Source organism: Lontra canadensis, unplaced genomic scaffold, assembly GCF_010015895.1.
Source record: "Lontra canadensis isolate GAN:19392208 unplaced genomic scaffold, GSC_riverotter_1.0 scaffold6, whole genome shotgun sequence".
In the NCBI taxonomy this organism is placed as follows: Eukaryota; Metazoa; Chordata; class Mammalia; order Carnivora; family Mustelidae; genus Lontra; species Lontra canadensis.
The window spans coordinates 2,005,352-2,025,545 of record NW_022631000.1 but is presented as its reverse complement, the minus strand read 5'-3'; the positions used below and the strand labels follow the sequence as shown (position 1 = coordinate 2,025,545).

Below are 20,194 nucleotides of genomic sequence, written 5' to 3'. Positions count from 1 at the left end.
GCAGCTCAGGTCATGATCTCTGGGTCCTGGGATCAAGTCCCACATCAGGCTCCCGGCTCAGCAGGGAATCTTCTCCTCCCTCGCCCTCTGACCTTCCCCTGGCTTGTTCTCTCTCTCTCTCTTTCTCTCTCTCTCTCTTGATCTCTCTTTCTCTCAAATAAATAAATAAAATCTTAAAAAAAAAAAGTACAGGGGAACAGACCACCATCATACACTATTTACTCCTAGATTAGATATGAAAAGACAGCACAATTGGGATAGTTTTTTCCTTCTTCAAATAGTGAAAGAAGAACAAGTCACAATTATTTATAAGACTGACAAAAATAGTCTCAAAGAACCAGAGGACCTCAGTAACAAAAACATTCCACCTATGGTCCTCTGGTAATTCGTCCTACACCAGCTATCTCCAATAAAAATAATGAAGCAATTTTATATACATCTGAGCTATCTAAAACAGTCATTTTTCAAAGACTTCATCACTAGACTATAAACGAAGAAGTTACATCTATCCTCCTAAAACTTGGGGAGGATGAACCCTTCTGGTTTCCTTTTCTAAAGTGGTTAAATATTCAATAACTCCATTACATACCAAAGAGACGGAGCGTTTGGTTCTAAAGCACAGTTTCTGTTCAAAGGACTCTGAAAATGCTTGAATTTTGGACTGAGATCTTCCTTTTGATTCCAGTGCCTCTTTGAATGATTCATCTGCTGAGCATTTTCTGTAATCCAGCATGTGGGTATGGCATTGAAATCCCTGGTCCTCATGAGAATGTCTTCTGGGATGGCTGTCAGACAATGTGATTCTGGGAAGCGCAGGAAACTGGGAATACAGAATGCAAATTTTGCAGTATAAAGAGACAGTATAATATTAACACAGGGACAAAATATCCATAAATAACCAACTAAGCAAATCTCATGTTGAACTGAAATTTTATCTTTTTGATCAGTCGGACCTTCCTCCTACAATGAAGTAGAGTTAAAACATTAACCAGAACATCCCAAGACTAGCTTTGTTCATCTTCTATCATTAAGGTAGAATAATGAAGCATTCCAAGCCTTAAATTGATATGTAAAATAAATCCCAAAATTATTAAAAAAAAAAAAAACTACAGTGAAGAAATAAATGTTAAAGAAATAATGCAAAGGTGAGTATTTATGTGATTTCTATATGAAGAACTAATTTTTAAGCAAAAGAGCAGTGAGAAAAGTCATAAGGAAAAAAATCAATTTAACCACATAAAAATAAAGCCAATGTGTATCATAAATAATATAAACAAAATCAATGGTAGATTTAAAAACTTTAAAAAATATTTGCTACATGTTAGTAATGTTTAATAGATCTCCTGAAAATAAATAAGTATAACTCACATGCATACAGGCAGACACAGAGATCATATAATACAATCACATCAATGTTAAAATCACACCTGGAAAATAATCAAAGGATAGACCCCTCAGATAAGCCAATCTTGAAACATTGTCTCAATTTCTCTCACTTCCCAACCCACTCCAATATAACTTTTGCATGCAAGACTGGTTTTGGTCAGGATATTGATCTTAATAATGTTTCCAAATTCTGCCCACTTTTGGTTTTGAATCATTCCGTAGCATTCAATCCAGTAGCCCATATGGCCCTCCCAGAAACAATCTTTCCTTGTCTTCTACCACTGCACCCTCAAGGGTGATCTTTCTGCCACTGTGTTTTAGACATTTTTGCTCACTTCTCCAGCTAACAGCTCATAACTGCTGGAGTTCCTCCAGGTTCTAAACTAGTCTTCCTTCCCTTCCTTTCCTTTCTCACATGACACCGCCTCCCTAAATATCTCATCTTCAGGCTTTAATTTCTAGCTATCATCTGATTTCCTAATTTATATTGTTAGCCCAGACATCTCCTCTAAGTTTCCACCCCCTCAAGTTCTCCCGCAGTATCCCACTGGCACTCAGTCTGACTTGTGCAAATCTGAACTCACACCTCTCCTCCTCAAAACTTCTCCCCATGTGTCCCCTAACTTAGAAGATGACAGACCATTCACTCACTCAGACCTGTAACTCAGGAGTCACTCTTCACAATCTCTTGCCGAGTCAGTAGATTCCATCTCTCAAACGTCTCTCAAAAACTATCCACTCTTGGGGAGCCTGGGTGGCTCAGTGGGTTAAAGCCTCTGCCTTCAGCTCTGGTCATGATCTCAGGGTCCTGGGATTGAGTCCCGCATCAGGCTCTCTGCTCAGCAGGGAGCCTGCTTCCTCGTCTCTCTCTCTCTCCCTCTCTCTCTCTCTGCCTGCCTCTCTGCCTACTTGTGATCTCTGTCAAATAAATAAATAAATAAATAAAAATTAAAAAAAAAAACAAACTATCCACTCTTTTCCAGCATCACTGTTACTACCGTAATCCAAGCCACCCAGGTAATCTTTCACCCATATGATAGAAGCAGCCTCCCCGTAGTGGATACCCTACCTCCACTCTTACCCATTTGTTTTGTCATTCCCACAGCAGCCAGGGTAGTTAGAACACCAACCAAGTCACATCTGATCACGTTTTCTTTTGTACCTCTTCTTGCCCCACCCACCCTTTCAGGGATGGCCTCACTGGTTAGTCATTTCCTCCAGCTCACTTGCTCCTCCCCAAAACAGGCACCTTCACAGGGGGTCCTCTCTGCTCATGACCGTTCACCACCCCACCCCTTTACCCCATGAAATGGTGAATCATGTTTTAGTCATTCTGTACTTTCACAGAAACCCTTCCCTACCACCCTGGGTGGTTCTGGTCCCGGTTCAATGCCCTGCTGGGGTCTTGTACTTCTCCTTTATGATATTTAGCACAACCAAGATCAATATTTTGGGTAATTTTGTTACATATTTCTCCTCCATTAGACTATATGCCCCATCACATCAAGGGCTATGTTTCATTCTCTGCTAGAAGCCCACTCTTCTAGAGTGCTAGAAGCACTCTGCCCTATTCATAACATGAGTTCATTAAATATATACTAGATGAGGGGCACCTGGCTGACTCAGTCAGAAGAGCATGTGACTCTTGATCTTGGAGGTGTGAGTCTGAGCCGCATGTCAGGTGTAGAGATTATTTAAAAATATATATGATGGGGGTGCCTGGGTGGCTCAGTGGGTTAAGCTGCTGCCTTCGGCTCAGGTCATGATCTCAGGGTCCTGGGATCGAGCCCCGCATCGGGCTCTCTGCTCAGCAGGGAGCCTGCTTCCTCCTGTCTCTCTGCCTGCCTCTCTGCCTGCTTGTGATCTCTCTCTGTCAAATAAATAAATAAAATATTTAAAATATATATATATATATATATATATATATATGATGAACAAATGTATATAGAATAAAAGAAAAAGAAATACCAGCTGGTAAAAATTGTTTATGCTTGGGACGCCTGGGTGGCTCAGTTGGTTGGACGACTGCCTTCGGCTCAGGTCATGATCCCGGAGTCCCGGGATCGAGTCCCACATCGGGCTCCCAGCTCCATGGGGAGTCTGCTTCTCCCTCTGACTTTCTCCTCGCTCATGCTCTCTCTCACTGTCTCTCTCTCAAATAAATAAATAAAATCTTAAAAAAAAAATTGTTTATGCTTAACTAATAGTCAAAAATTATGGAAAATGAAATAATATACAATTTTATCTTTCAATTTAGCAAAAAAAATGTTATTTAATGACACTGGCAAGAGTGCAGGGAGATATACACTGTCTTCCTTGCTGGTAGGACTACAAATACACACATCCCTCCTAGAAAGCTGTTGGTGATATGTGTCAGAGGACTCAAAATATTCCCCTCCTTGGATCCATCCCTTTCATGTTATTATTTACTAAATTGTGTCCCCCTGCCCCAAATTCATATGTTGAAGTTTTATGTGAGAATGTCAGATTATGACTGTATTTGGAGATAGGGCCTCTAACAATTAAGTTAAAATGATATTATGGTGGGTCCCACTGGTGTGACTGGTGCCCTTATAAGTGAAAGAACTTTGCATACACAGAGAGAAACCAGGAATATGCTCCCACAGAGGAAGACCATGTGAGGACAGCAAGAAGGTGACCATCTGTAAGCCAAGGAGAGAGGCCTCAGAGAAAACAAACCTCAGACTTCTAACCTCCAGAAGTGTGAGAAAATAAATTTCTGCTGTTGAAGTCACCCAGTCTGTGGTGTTTTGTTACGGCAGCCCAAGCAAACTAACACACATACCTAGAAACTTTCCCTCAAACAATAATAAAAAATATGGTTAAAGATTTGTAAAGCTACTAAAAGATAGTAGGTAAATTTGTATATATTATTCCATTTATTATAGGTAAGACATGGTACTTGGTGCTTTGGACAAATTGGGAGACAAACAGGCACAGCATCCCCCTCTTGGAGATTATGTTGGGAGACAAACATTAAACAAAGAGGGCATATGTCTACCGCTTTGGCAAATGCTATAAAGGGAAAGTTCAAGATACACAGAGAGACTATAACAAGGTAAAATTATGTACGTTCCGGTGGATGTTGGCGTGACTAGGAGGATAAGGGGAGACTTTTGTGAAGGTGTGATGATGAAGATACAATCTGAAGGATGAGCACAGTTAATCCGGGAACAGGGAACACTGTTCTGCCTCAGGACGAGCCCCATATGTTCTGAGGCCCTGCCACAGAAGAGCTTGCTGGAGTGGAAGGAAATGAAGCCTTCTGAGCGTGAGCATCTGCGGGGAGGGAAGGATGGGCGGGGCTTGAAGTAGGGTAGTATCAAAAGATGGGCAATCTTAAAACATACCCAAATGTTTTGAAAGGTTTTCTTTGTCCTGTGAAATTGTGTTTTTTTAGTACTTTTTTTATCTAAATGGGGGTATTTTTTTATCAGGAAAAAAGGGATGCTTTCAAAAATTGAGACAGACATAGAAGGACAAATACTGAATGATTGCACTTATATGAGGTATCTAAAATCATCAGACCCAAAATGAAAGACTTTTTGTAGTAATTAACTGAAATGTCATCTGGAAAAAAAATGTCTAACTTTCGACACTTCCAACACGTGACAATAAGAAGCATAGGTGCTTATTAGGTACCAGGCAATGTCCTAATGACATTAGATAAATTACTCATTGAATCTTCACTACACCCTTATGCGGTATCTGCTATTACCATCAATCCCCTTAACATACGGGGAATCTGAGGCAGAGGGAGGTAAGTAACTCAATCAGTTACGCTGCTAGTGGTAGACCCTGGAAGGCTGCGTCTGGAGCCCTCCCTTCACACTTCTTAGCCACCCTACTCGGCTGCCTTCCCAGCAATTCCTCTACAACTAGTAGAAGACAGAAAGCAAATCCATAGAATATTATGCTAAAAGTCCTTCCACAGAGTTGTCACTGTTGCCTGAAACTATCACTAGTTTTGGGGTGCCTGAGTGGCTCAGTTGATTAAGTGTCTGCCTTTGGCTCAGGTCATGATCCCAGCATCCTGGGATGGAGCCCCACATTGGGGGTGGGGTGGGCTCCCTGCTCAGCTGGGAGTCTGCTTCTCTCTCTCCCTCTGCTGCTCCCCCTGCTTGTGCTCGCTCTCTCTCTCTCTCTCTCTCTCATTCTCTCTCAAATGAATGAATAAAATCTTAAAAAAAAAAAAACCTACTATAACCAGTTTCACATCAGGGAGTAAGGCATTGTCTTCTATTGAAATGAAATAAAAACTTAATCTGAAAAACAAGAAACTACATAGTCATGAAGTTAGATTTTTTTTAATTTACTTTAAATCAGCGGTCACAGATTATTATAATGAGTCTTGCCAAAAAGTAGTGTTCTCTGAGAAGGACCAAGTTCTACCCCTTGCCTGCCTTGTTCTTTCTGCCAGATTTGTATTTTCCACTAGACTGGAAGTTCCACAAGCACAGAGATCATGTATGTCTTCTTGTACCCTCTACATGCCTTGCGTAAGTGATGCCTGTCACAAAGTAGGTGGTCAATAAATATAGTCAATGAATCAAGGCTCCATCACTTTGCACGAATCATCACGAGGCTAAAAGCCATATTAGAAACCACATTCAAATGGAAAAGGAAGGGAAAGTTCTTCTCTTCCTATGCATGTAATATGGATGGATATAGGTTCTTAATAGGTTGTGAGAGGGAAGAGCCTCAGTTGGAAGCAGTGGGGAGAGAAGAAAAGAGACAAGGCTGAAAGTAAGCTTTTCTTTTTAAGTCATTGATTGAGCTTAAAGTAAAACACACACAATGAAAACCTAATTGTTCTCTGATCTCTAAAGTAAGAAAAATCTGAGCACATTCTAGACTTCGAAAAGTACCCAACACAGGCTCTTGTCATGAATATATGGCGTTTTGTGACTGGAGCTGGACATTCAGACCCTGACTATCTCCGAGGACTCTGCCCACATTGCCCTGGGTCTCCTGCTCTGTGTTCTGCACTCACACGGTCTCTACTCTGTTCAGTCAGTTGCTCATTTTTATTCCATGCTTCATCTCCTCAAATAAACACATGCTTTCTGCAGGTGGTCTGATAACTGTGGAATTCACTGTTGACTTAGAGAATCTAAACAGGTTAATTCAGGCAAATGCCCGAAGCTAGTATGAGCAGGAAGAGATATATAGACACTGTTTAGAAATGCATTACATAACAAATTCTGCTGGTCCCAATAGTTTAAGGCAAACAACACTGCAACCTAAAACTGGATTCCCTAAAAAGGGTGGATTATCCCAGTTTTACAGGTATAATAGATGCTAAGATGTATTCAACAAAACTGTATTTTATTAGTCATTTGTTTTTGTTTCATGTTTTGTTTTCATATCTTCAACAGTTCCAAAGGACTATAGAGATAAATAGCAAATCACAATTTTTCTCTTTGTTTCTCCCTGGTTCTCACTATCTGGAAACTGGAAACTAACTGTACTCCTGGTTCACACACTGTGAATACCTCATTTGAAGTGGAACATAAGAGATTAAAATGAGAGCGTGATAAACAGCTGTTTATTTACAACAGAATCATGGATAGTTAAGAGTTAGAAGAGCTCCCGGACATCATCCAGTACCCCCTCTTCTTTTTTACATAAGGAACCTGAAGCTCAAAGACCTGTTGAAACTTGCCCTTTGTCCCTCAGTATGCATTTGGTAAGAAATCTATTTTCAAGGGGTGCCTGTGTGGCTCAGTCACTAAGCATCTGCCTTTGGCTCAAGTCATGATCTCAGGGTCCTAGGATCAAGCCCCACATCGAGCTCCCTGCTTAGTAGGAAGCCTGCTTCTCCTTCTTCTGCTTCCCCTGCTTGTGTTCCCTCTCTCACTGTCTCTCTCTTTGTCAAATAAATAAATAAAATCTATAGAAGGCACGTACTGCATGGAGCACTGTGTATGGTACATAAACAATGAATTCTGGAACACTGAAAAGAGATTTTTTAAAAAAATTTTTTTAAATAAATAAAATCTAAAAAAAAAGAAATTTATCTTCAAATATTTGTGTCTTAAAGAGGTCTCATTCCTCAAATTTGCTGATCACTGAAACTAAAAGAGATTTCCATACCCACCATAATATCCCTCACAAGCATTATGCTTCTAGGAACTCTGAGGCTAAAACTGAAATAAAATAACACTGTCCCAAAACATACTGGTTCTGGGGTTGACAGAAGCAGAAGGTTGGGGAGACATTCTCTACAGCTAGAATCCTAAGGGACTTGTGGAAAAGAAAAGCTCACTTTTCTTTTTTTAAAGGTTTTATTTATTTATTTATTTGTCAGATAGAGAGAGAGAGAGAGGGAACGCAAGCAGGGGGAGAAGCAGAGGGAGAAGCAGGCTCCCCACAAAGCAAGGAGCCCAATGCGGGACTCAATCAGGTCCTGAGACCATGACCTGAGCTGAAGCCAGATGTTTAACTGACTGAGCCACCCAGGCATCCCTATATTCTTGCTTTTTTATTTACTATTCTATTATAGTAAATGACTGTGAAGCAGAGAGAACCAGGTGGCCCTGCCGCTGAGTCCTCACCTGGCCAGCCCCTCCCGTTCAGCCATTAGAATCTTCCTCCTGCTTGCGTCTTGCTCCCTAGACACTGGGTACTCTGCCTCCCTGAGGAAAAGTAGTACTGAGGACAGAAAAATGTTGGTTTCCTCTCCCCTCAGGAAACCAAAGGGGAAACCAGAAGAAAAAGTGTATCAAATTTATCAAAGGGGCACCTGAGTGGCTCAGTGTGTTAAAGCCTCTGCCTTTGGCTCAGGTCATGATCACAGGGTCCTGGGATCGAGCCCCGAATCGGGTTCTCAGCTCAGCAGGGAGCCTGCTTCCCTACCTCTCTCTCTCTGCCTGCCTCTCTGCCTACTTGTGATCTCTGTCTTTCAAATAAATAAAAATTTAAAAAAATTATCAAAGGTAATGATTTATGATGTGGAATCCCCACGGGAGGGGCTGATTTGAGGTCATCAAATCACGGAGCTATTTTCAGTATTCCAAAGAGAGTATTGGAAATCACACATTGATCCACACCTGATGCTAAACAGACTAATTTATAACATCAAGTGTCTTTCCTTTGACTCAAATCTTATTAACCCTCAGGAGGATTGTCTCAGGTTTATCAGGAACTCTGAATAGTAGTTAAAGAGATCTTAAGCTACTAAAAATGAAGAAATCTTTGCCTACAAAATGAAAATCAGGTCCCCGGGAGGACAAGCTAAAACAATAAAAAGGACTCTTGTGGGTATCAAAAGGTTTAGAAGTATTGATTTTGAACCAAATATTTTACACCAAAGGCCTCTTCAAAAATTATCTAATAGAAATCCCCCTCCCCTAGTCCGGCTCTCCCCTGGTTCTCTGATCATAACTCACTGGGCAGGGCAGGGAGGTTTTCCTGTGAGTAGCATCTTGTGGTCCATGATGGTCCCGGAGTCCTCTCTCGTTCTCTTCTATCCAGCTGTGACCCCAGAAGCTGCTCATCCATTTGGCAAAAGACACATCATCGTCGTCATCATCTTTGTGCTCCATGTGTAGGTGATTTAAGTTGTCGAAGGCCTGTCCCTAAATTTGAGAAAGAGCAATATCCTCTGACAGAGCTGACTTGATGAAACCCAGGATCTCCCCCAAAAGCCAAAATGAAACTGTTATTTTCAAATGCTCTCCGCTAATGGGATCCTTAAGGGAAAAAGATTTACTAAACAACCACTTCACCATCAGGCAGCCTCGGGAATGTCTATTTATAAATTGTGCAGCCCACATTCCCTCCCCTCCCCCTGTCTTTTTAAATTGAGGCTTTTTAATCCTTCCATGGCTGGGGCTTGCGCCTCCAAGCCTGAGGGTGGGAAGCACACTCCACTGCCTGGTTTTCCCTGTGCTTTGCTGCCGATGGCATGTGGTCGCATCTTCAGCTGTCCATGATGATGGAGCATGACCCTTATAATGTGCCTGTCTGCTCCAGGATAGCTCTGAAATGGGGCCACTAACAAGGGACAGACTGACTACAGCCTGCAAGATGGCCAGCTATTGGTATGTTGTATCTATTGCCAGATACTCCCCTAATAAATGACATTGATTTTGAAACAAAAATCCAGCTCCTGGGTTTAAGGGAACAGTTTCTTTTGTTGATGTATTATTTATATCTGTAATAAACAGTACATCTGTAATGTACAAACCTTAAGCGTATAGTCTGATGAATTTTTACATACATGTACCAGTACATAACCACCACCATGCAGGTGAAGACTAAAACATTTTCGGCACCCCTGCTGGTTCCCTTTATTCTTCTTCCAATCCATCCTCTCTCTCCAAAAGGTTATGACTTCTGGCCACTGTCACTATAGATTAATGTTGCCTGTTTTCGAACTTTCTTTCAATGGAATTATACAGAATGCAATATTTTGTGTCATTCAACATTTCATCAGTGAGATTTATCCCTATTTTTGTGCAAATGGTAGTTCGTACTTTATGGTACTACACTGTATGACTGACTATCCCACATTTTAAAAAATTCAGTCTACTACTGATGGTCATTTGGGGCTGTCATTTGGGTTGTTTCCAGGTGGGGTATTATAAATAAAGCTTCTATTACCATTACAGTCCTTATTTTCTAGTGAGCATTTTTTTGAGATAACAGGACTAATAAATTTATTAAGCCCTTCCTTTCTGCCGGGTATGAAGTCAAATATTTTACCTATGCTATTTTCATTATAACAACACTGTGACATTATAACAAATCTGTGGAGATTTGTATCACAATTTATAGATAAGGACATTGAGATTCCAATAGATGGCCACTTGCCTGATGTGAAATTACTATGAAGCAGCACAGCCAAATCTGAAGCAAGGAGTAGAATAACGAAGTCAGACTCTTCCCACCATTCCAGCAGTATTCCAAGAAACCTTTGATAAAGCTTGCATTCTTAGACGGAGGTATTCCTGACCATTTTCTATATGAAAATTCTTCTTTGAGCTACAAAAAGGTGGGCTTAATAATTATGACCAGTGCTTGTAGAGCATCATACTACAATTTCTAAGTTACTAAGGAAAGTAACCAAAGCATAAAATAGCTTGCAACATTTTTATTTCTTGTCTAAATAGGGAGACATGAGGGCTTGTTACTTTGTAATATTTTTATTACAGAATGCAGAAAGTCTGCTTCTCAATGACCCACATGAGAAAGGAAAAGTTATAACTATAATCATATGTCACCACTGTTGGAGGTCTGTTATTAAAGAAAGAAAGGTAACTCCTCTTGGGGAAGCAGGACCAGGTATGTCCACAAAACTTAACAATAGATAAACCTCTTCTTTTCTATTCCTCTTAAGGCAGAAATGTCTTTTCTTCCAATTTCAGAAACAAAAATAAATCTATGATCAGGGGATGGAAAAAACCAGAACAGGTCATACCTAATTGTTGCTTAGAAGTATTTTGAAGAAAATACAACTTATTTTAAAACTTTTTTGAGTGACATTTATCTCTTGGAGTTCTGAATCCTTCTTTTAAGGTCTTACAGACAGAAGCTATTTAAATATGAGAAAATGCGCATATATAAATATGGAATTGGCTCATGTAATTATAGAGACTGATAAACTTCACGATATGCCATCTGCAAACTAGAGATCCAAAAAAACCAGTGGTGTAATTCAGTCCAAGTCCAAAGGCCTGATAACTAGGGAAGCTAATGGTGTAAATCCCGGTCCAAGGGCAGAAGAAGTTGAGATGAGATATCCCAGCATAAGCAGTGAGGCAGGGCAAATTCCTCCTTCTGTCTTTTGTTCAATTCAGACCCTTGACTGATTGGATGAGGCCCACCACACTGGGGAGGACAATCTACTTTATTGAGTCGATCATTTCAAGTGCTAATTTCATCAGGAAGTGCCTCCAAAGACACACCCAGAAATAGTGTTTAATCTGGGCTCCCCATAAAATTGACATGTAAAATTAACCATCACAGGCACTAATCCCATTCATGAAGGCTCCACCTTCTCATCTACTTATCACCCAAAGGCTCCACCTTCAAACCATCATATTGGGGATTAGGCTTCAACATATGAATTTTGCAGAATCACAACATTCAGTACATAGCAGGGTACCACATAAACAGCACCCAGTAAAAACTGAGGGCATGAAGTCTCTAATGAGCATGGAGACAACATTTCACATGTGTTGCCAAAACTCATTACTGGAGGAATTAAGCACAACCTGTAAGACTTCAGTGGGACAAACAAAACAAAACAAAAAGAAACAACAAAAGGAACCTTTGGAAGCTTCTCCTTGGCTTTCTTCAGACTTAAGACAATATCCCTTCCCCCTTTTGGATTCTGCTCTGTATCCTTTCAGTGTAATAAATCTTATCCATAAGTATAACTATATGCTGTGGATTCTTCTAGCAAATCCTTAAACTGGGGGTGACAGTTGGTGTCAGAAGTGTGACTTATTAAAAACAACCCTGACTCATTGAAATATGGCTAAAACAGTGGTCAGAGAAAGAAAGTATGAAGGGGATACAATTATGAACCTTCACATACCAATGGTTATCTAGTCATGTGGTATGAAACAGCAGCTGAGATGTCTTTTCTGGAAGGTGAAGGTTACCTATGGAACTTGAAAATGATAGCTCCAACCCTAGGAGAACTGGATCCATAGGCCACTTTTGGCCAAGGTAGCTAAGGTAAAGGAATTAAAAATTATAGCCTGGCTGATGTCTTTAGGTTTTGTTCTCCCCTTTAGGTGGGAGGAGAAAGGGTTCGAACGCTGCCAAAAAACATTTCCCAAAATGTAGTATGTTTGTACTGCTCATTCCTCCAAGTGAGAGGAAATAAGATTAAGTCAATTCCAAGACTGGCACAAACTTTAGACAAATCAGAAAAAAAGAAGAGCAGAAAAATAACACTCTATCCACTGGTATAGCAGCCTGTTGCATTCCAGCTGGGATCTCTCAGTAGTTGTAACATTAATCCTGAAAGTGTTGAATTTACTGCTAAGGTTTGAGTAAACTTGCAAAAAAAAAAAGAGAGAGAGAGAGAGAGAGAGAGAGAGACTTTCTAAAATGGCTTTTTACTTTATGCCTATTGCTTCTGGATATGTGATTTTAAAAAACAGTATAAATTATATTCTTGTAATCTCATAAATGCTAACGGGATTATTCCAACATGGAAAGCTGCCCAATAATAGGTGTGAGTAGAACAGGATTTCTTGCTTGGATGCATTAAAAATTTAAAATCCTTGAAAATCTGAGTATTGAAATCTTCATAAGTGATTATTGTTCCTGTGATTTTTACCTATTGGGGCCTATGAGAAAAGGCAGACAACATAAAAGGAGAAGTAATCTGCACAGGAAAATGCACTTTTAGAGTTTTAAAAAGCAGTTTTTAGTTTGATAATAAGTTTCTGTAAAGTCAGATGTCTGACTCTTAGAGACTGATGATTGTCTAGACTAATTGTGCATATTTTTGAGTAGGTCAATTTGGACTCTAAGAATGACAAGATAAAAGGGGCTTAGAAGAACTTGGAATTCCACTGTCGGCCCTTGTAGTCTCTCATCTTTGCTGCTGCCAAGGAAGAAAAGTCACTAGCTTCTGGAATCCTGAATCTAGAGATCCTAATTGCCTGAAACCTAATAACATCTGTAACAGATTAGTTCAATCTTGGAAAACAGACATAGGCTTAATGAACAGAACTGAGATGCTGGGACTACTGCAGACTTAAGACACCCCTCCATGGAGCCGTGGGCTATAAAAACATCATGGGTGCTCTCTGGACTATGTGGGTCACCTGCAGATGCCCATAAGAAAGGGCACATTCCCTGATGGGACCATCTGAAACCAAGCTGCTGGTGACTGTATATTTCTAATGTAGGGACTAATTGCATTTGAGATGAATGACCAAAAGGAACCTAAGCTGTGATTCCTGATGAAAGCTGCAAGTTGGAAGAGAACACAGCATGGAAGTAGGACCTCTCTGCCCACTCCTGACAGAAAGGACTCTCAACCCCTGCTCAGGAATGTCTCACTGCTATTGACTTATGTCTGACTTTCAAGAATATTTGAAATTTGTAACAAGAGACTGATGGCCCGATTCAACTTTACTCACCTTCCTCCTAAGTTAAGCAGTTTGATTATTAAAAACAGCTATTCCCAAAAAGGGATTATTCTTTTTCAGGCTGCCTACTGAATAAATGATCAGGATGAAAAGGGTGGGGGCTATGTAAACATGTTCTGAAAACTTCTGAAAATTCAAGGTTTTGTCCTAACCAGTTCCTGACCATGCTGTCTTTCTGGTTAAGTTATATTAACAATGTTTTTCTATGTACATTCTTCTATCCCTCTGTTACAAATTCCTTAAATCATCACTTATTAAGTGGGCCACAGGATGTCAGAGAGTGAACTGTGGCTCAACAACAGACATAAGAGGAATTAAAATAGGGAAGTTTATTACTTACAAGTCCTGGAGGAAGTGCCTGGCACACCTTGAGGGGCCACGTGCGGAGGTCAAAGCAGAGTGCAGACAGAGAGAGGTAGACATTGGGGCACGTTTTTATTAGAGTCTGCAGGTGGAGTGCTTTGGAGTTCCTGGGGCTAAGGTTAGGTTGGTCAACTGAAACCAAAAGGGCAGCGTTTGCAATGCCACACTGAAGTCTTATCTAAGGAGCCATGTGGAGAGAAGGCAGTGGGGGCAGGGCAAATGGTTGATCATGAGGGATGTTGGGGAAGTGCCAGCAGGAACTTAAATGTGCTTGTGACTCTGTGGACTGCTATCTAGAGCATGTGCTTAGGTGAGGGGACTAGTGTCAGTTTCAGGACACTGCTTGGCCAAACAAAATGAGGTCAATGCAGCAATACCATGCAGTAACTTAACTAAATTCTTGACACCCTCTTTTTACCCAAACCTTTTGGATTATAGATGAGAATAAAAATAACTGGGGGGAAAAATGTAAAGTAATGACTATTAAATGAGACACACTGTTTTTGTAATAACATGGGGTGGGGGTGAAAGCCCAGCATCTGGGAGATAAAGAGAAAGAGGATGTTAATGATCTCATTTTTATAACTTCTCTGTTTTTCAGAACTGCTCCTGAATGCCACTGTTGCCTTCCCAGGATGCTGTGAGGTCTTGAATTCGAACCGCTACTGAGCCTGTGATCACACCTGACAGCAATGACTGTGGGACAGCAACGGTGGGCCCAGGTCCTATGTTCCCATGAAGAACAGCTCTAGATGTTGTCCACATTCATGAGGCAAATGAACTGATGTCAAAGACAAGCAAAATTGGTGAAACTGCCTTCTGGAAGTCCTTTTAAAACTAAGGACTCAACTGCATTATTTCAACTGGACAGAGAACCCTAGGGCAGAAGGACTCACAGCGGGAAGCTAAACTAGGGGCCCTCTTTACCTCTAATGCCTACTAATGTATGTCTTCATTGGGTGACCTGCCAGTTACAAATTTTTTGTTTCCAAGGGTACTCTCTGGGATTACTCTTCTTGAATATGTACCTTCTTAACATTCATGGATTGCCTCAGTCCTGGAAGGCATGCAGCTCAGCTTCAACTTACCAGGCAGAGTCCTACTGTGTTTGAATGGATGGTTCAAGCCAGGTAAAAAGGTGAAGGCAAAAACTTTAGGAGAAAACCACCAGGTTTTCTAAGATTGACCTTTATTGTCAATGGGATTTGTTTTAATTGGCTAAATCCAGGACCCTGGAGGGCATACTAGCAAGATACTTTCTCCATGCCACAGGGGATCCTGTTGACAATAATTTTGCTCTAAAAAAGCATCGGCCAAATGGGGTGGACTTTGTAGGAAGGAGTTAACAAAGTAGCCTGAGACTACACATCCTTAGAAAAGCCTTGCTTGATCCTTGGCTGGCATATGGGATCTTGACTGGTAAGCAGTTCCTACAGTAATATAAAACTTACCCTAATTGATGAATGGCTTAAACTGCTTATACAACCAATGGTTTATTCTGAACAACTGCATTTTTTTCTGGAAGTCTGGAATTTTTTGTACAGGCTAGGCAGTATTTGTCTGCATGACCAGCTTCCAGTAAAAGCCTTGAGCTCTGAGTCCCCAGTAAGTTTCCCTGGTAAATAACACTTCCCATCACTGGAAGAATTAAACATGTTCTATGTGACTCCACTGGGAAAGGACTCTTGGAAGCTTGAGACAGTTTTCACTTTGCTGACTTTTCTTTGTGTCCTTTCAATGTAATAAACGTTAGCTATCAGTATAACTACATACTGAGCCCTGTGAGTCCTATATGTCACTGAACCTAGGTCTGGTCTTTGGGACCCCCAAGACAGGAAGGAAAAGGAACTCTTCAAATCTGGGCCAAATATTCTCCCAAAGCAACAAGATATGAAGTTACCCCCAAAAGAAAAATAATTTGGTCTACAGTATATAAAATAAATCCACCTCCATTTTTCTCCTAGTTAAGCCCATTTCCTTAAATGTATGAGAAAAGATGGCTCCCCGATTTGCCTGGACTCAGGTTCTTATAAGAAACCTGGAGCAGCAAGGCAACAGCAGTAGTTGCCAGATTTTGGGGGGCTGGAGAACTGCTCGTCTAGGCCTGTTTCCGGAGCCCTCACACAAGAGGAGGCCAATCTGCCCCACCCCAGTCACCATGAGCCTGCCCTGCCCTGGACACCTGCCCTGAACAGATGCTGCCAGGTGCAGAGGACCAAAGGGAGCTGCCCTTTTGACCCTGCTCCAATGCTCTACCTTGCCAAGCCCATGGTGTCAAAAGCGTCAAGTGGCTTGAGACAGCTGTAGTTTTCTAAAGAGCTTGCCTGTGTATTTTCTTATCATGCTCAACGTGAAAGGAATTACCTTCTCTTAGAGGGTAGGAAGCTTGTAGCACTCATGTTCTCATAAAGCAGTCAGACATCACGGACGCTCAGGTAATCGGTGAAAATAATCCTTCGGCTGTGTATAAATGAAGTGGCTTTTCAATGTCCTCTTTCACATTCCCTGCTTCAGGAGACTGTAATCCTGGAGGGAAAATGATTTTCTCTTTATTTCATTGTCTCTTTCATTTATTTAACTCCCGTTAGTTATTTCAATGCATTCCTTTTACTTAGTTCATCCTCCATAGTCCCTATTGTTACAGTAATTTTTTTTTTTTGTTCATTTTTTTTTCTTGCTAGTTAAAGGGAAGAATTTTTCCCACACTATTTTCAAGTTTGCCTAAGCCACTCTCATTCCAGAAAAGAAATGCTATGTACACAAAAACTAAGCTGGGGCATCTTTATATATTTATATACAGTCAAAAATACATCAGTGGTTTTTACACAGTTTTTACCTGCCAAAAAGCAGTGCTTGAATACTTGAAACTGTGAGCTGTTAATTTAATGTCCTGATTGTCAGAATGTTCTTTTACAGGTAATATGTTAAAGCCCAGTCATCCATTTCCGTGACTGTTACCAAGTTACACTGTGAAGTTTGCCACTCTGTTGCTTGGTGTTTAACTAAGTGTCTGAAAGTATGTATTACTTGAGCATACCTCATCATCACTTCTTATTCTAAAAAGCTATACCGTTTCTATTATGAAAGTACTGTTGATGTAAAAAATATCTGGGGGGGTTGTGTTTTCAGAGGTCTGTCTATTGGTTATATAATATCTAGTTACTTTGGCAGTAAGCATCATCAAGTTCTGCAGGATTTGGGCTAATGGTAGGCTTGACAACAGTCAAAGTCGTCAGATGTTGGAATAGGTTTTTTAAGACAAGATATCATCTCTTCCACAAGAGACCTTGAAGCACAGTATTGATTCTCATCTGTCAGAGATGGAATCTATGCAGCTTTGCCTCCAGCAGTGTTATGCCTTATATGACCTCTCAAGGTCTCCTTGATCCCTGGGCAGCTATTATTCTAAAACAGATTGAACACACTATTTGTTAAAATTTACCACTCTGGGGGGGGGGGGGAACTACCAGTTTAGCTCATCAATGTGTTATACTTCAGAAAATACTTCCTCCCAGTTACTAACTACAATTTCATAGAATCTAAGGGTAATGTCTCAGCACTTTTTTTTAGTCCGAGTCTACAAGCCTCCCCATAAGAAGTGCCCCAGAAAAGAATTGAGAGAATTTAAGAATCCTGTGAGTCTCACTTCTAAGAGGGGCAAAATTTTGCCATGTACTATAACAGAGTGGATCACCAAACATTTAAAGGAAACTGTGACAAAATACTTATGACATTTAGAAAAAGAAATTGGAAAGATTTAAGTTTGAGTCAATAAACAATGAACAGGGGTGCCCGGGTGGCTTAGTTGGATGGGCATCACACTCTTGATTTCAGCTCAGCTCATGATCTCAGGGTTGTGAGATTAACCACCCCTGCGCCCCACTTGTCCCCCACCCAGGTGCAGCTCAGCACTCAGCAGGGAGTCTGCTTAAGATTCTTTCTCTCCCTCTCCCTCTGTCCCTCCCCTCTTTCCTCCCCTTCTCTCTCTCAAAGAAATAAATCCTTAAAAAAATAAAAATAAACAATGGGTAATTTTCACACTGTTATAAATAAAAACTTTAACAAAGCTCCAGAACGATCTGTTCTGAGGATCAAATGCCATACACTCTTAGGATAAATGTGGTCTTTCTGGAAAGAAATACAGCAAGATGTATTAAGAAGATTTGTTTTAAATATTCATGTTCCTTGGCCCAGAAATTTCTCTTCTTAGAATTGTAAGTATATAATCAGAGATATGCAGAGGAAATTTGTTCATCATAACATTATTAAAAATAGCAAAAATGTTGGGTGCCTGGGTGGCTCAGTTAGGTGTTCCACTCTTGGTTTCGACTCAGGTCATGATCTTGGGATTGTGGGATCAAGGCCCCCATCTGCTCTATGCTCAGCACAGAGTCTGGAATCTGCTTGTCCCTCTCCCTCTCTCTCTGCCCCTCCTCCCCACGTACACACACTCTTTTCCAAATAAATAAATAAATAAAATATTTTAATAAAATAAAATAGCAGAAATGTGGAAACATCTTAAAAGCACAATTGGAGACCATGCTAATAAATTATGGTATCTTCATACAACAGAATTCTATGCAATCATAAAAAAAAATCAAGGGATTTAATGACACAGGGAACTTCTCAAAATAAAATCTTTGGTGACAAAATCAAAATATAATACACTGTGATAGTTAATTTTATTTGTCAACTTGACTGGGCCATGGTGCCTTGCTATTTAGTCAAACATTATTCTGGATTTCCATGAGAGCATTTGTGAATGAGATTTACAAATTTTTTAAGTATAAATTGTTATTTATTTATTTGTGGCAAATCAAATTTTTAAAAATTTTTTCATTTGAGTATAGTTGACCCATAATGGTATATTAGTTTCAGGTGTACAACATAGTGATTTAACATCTCTATTTGTTATGCTAAGCTCGCTACAAGTGTAGCTACCATCTGTCACCATACGATGTTCTTACAATATCATTGACTATATTCCCTGTATTATACTTCTTATTCCCATGACTTGTTCATTTCATAATTGGAAGGCTATATCTCCCACTCCCCCTCATCCATTTGGCTTATCCCTTTGGCAACCATCAGTTTGGCATCTTTTCCTGTAAGTCTGATTCTGCTTTTTGTTTGCTCATTCATTTATTTGGTAGATTCCACATATAAGTGAAATCACGTGGTATTTGTCTTTCTCAATCTGACTTATTTCACTCAGCATAATACCCTCTAAGTCTACCCATGTTGTCACAAATGGCAAGATTTCTGGATGAGATTTATATTTCAATTGGTGGATTTTGAGTAAAGCAGATTGCCCTCTATAATGTGGGTGGGCCTCATTTAACTAAATAGTTTGAATAGAAAATAAGATTGACCTACCCCAAGCAAGAGAATTCTACTAACAGACTGCCTTTGGACTTCAAGTGCAATATTGCTTCCCCTGGGTCTCCAGCTTCCTGACTCACCCTGTAGATTTTGGACTTATCAGCCTTCATAATCACGTGAATCAATTCATTAATAAATCTCCCCCTCTCTCTTTCTACATGACACACACCAACACAAACACACACACACACCCTATTGGTTTTATTTCTCTGGAGAACCCTAATAGATACAGTTTATACTAGTATGATCTCAAATATCAACTATGAATCATGGGATTTCAGATAATTTTTTTGTTGTTCTTTCTATTTTCCTCTACATTCTCTTTTTTTTTTAAGATTTTATTTATTTATTTCACAGACAGAGATCACAAGTAGGCAGAGAGGCAGGCAGAGAGAGAGGGGGGAAGTAGGCTCCTTGCTGAGCAGAGAGCCGAATGTAGGGCTCGATCCCAGGACCCTGAGACCATGACCTGAACCGAAGGCAGAGGTTTTAACCCACTGAGCCACCCAGGTGCTCCTTTTCTCTACATTCTGTAAGTGATCATGTAGCACTTTTGTAATCATGAAAAGATGTTATTTTAAAATGACTCCTGGGGGCACCTGGGTGGCTCAGTGGGTTAAAGCATCTGCCTTCGGCTCAGGTCATGATCCCAGGGTCCTGGGATCGAGCCCCACATCGGGCTCTCTGCTAGGCGGGGATCCTGCTTCCCTTCCTCTCTCTCTGCCTCTCTCTCTGCCTACTTGTGATATCTCTCTCTCTCGCTCTGTCAAATAAATAAACAAAATCTTTAAAATAAAATAAAATAAAATAAAATGACTCCTGTACGTCATACCTAATGATGAAAGGCAGAAAGTTTTCCCCATGAGATCAGGAAAAAGGCAAGAATGCCCACTCTTACCTCTCTGATTCAACACAGTACTAGA

At 40.4% G+C, this 20,194-nt stretch overlaps 1 protein-coding gene across 5 annotated transcripts in view; it reads right to left on the bottom strand.

Moving 5' to 3' along the window:
• Nucleotides 1-20,194, bottom strand: part of LNP1 (leukemia NUP98 fusion partner 1) — a 36,077-nt gene that overhangs the window by 3,708 nt on the left and 12,175 nt on the right. For 2 of the 5 annotated variants that reach the window (XM_032852041.1, XM_032852043.1), the window contains exons 2-4: nucleotides 16,254-16,415; nucleotides 8,799-8,987; nucleotides 590-820 (exon numbers count right to left, since the gene is read on the bottom strand). In XM_032852041.1, the coding sequence (XP_032707932.1) occupies nucleotides 590-820; nucleotides 8,799-8,954 (387 nt within the window). In that variant the 5' untranslated portion in view covers nucleotides 8,955-8,987; nucleotides 16,254-16,415. Of the gene's footprint in view, nucleotides 1-589; nucleotides 821-8,798; nucleotides 8,988-11,423; nucleotides 11,543-13,866; nucleotides 14,001-16,253; nucleotides 16,416-20,194 lie in introns of those variants that run through there. The other 3 variants (XM_032852042.1, XM_032852040.1, XM_032852044.1) reach the window with 3 other exon arrangements.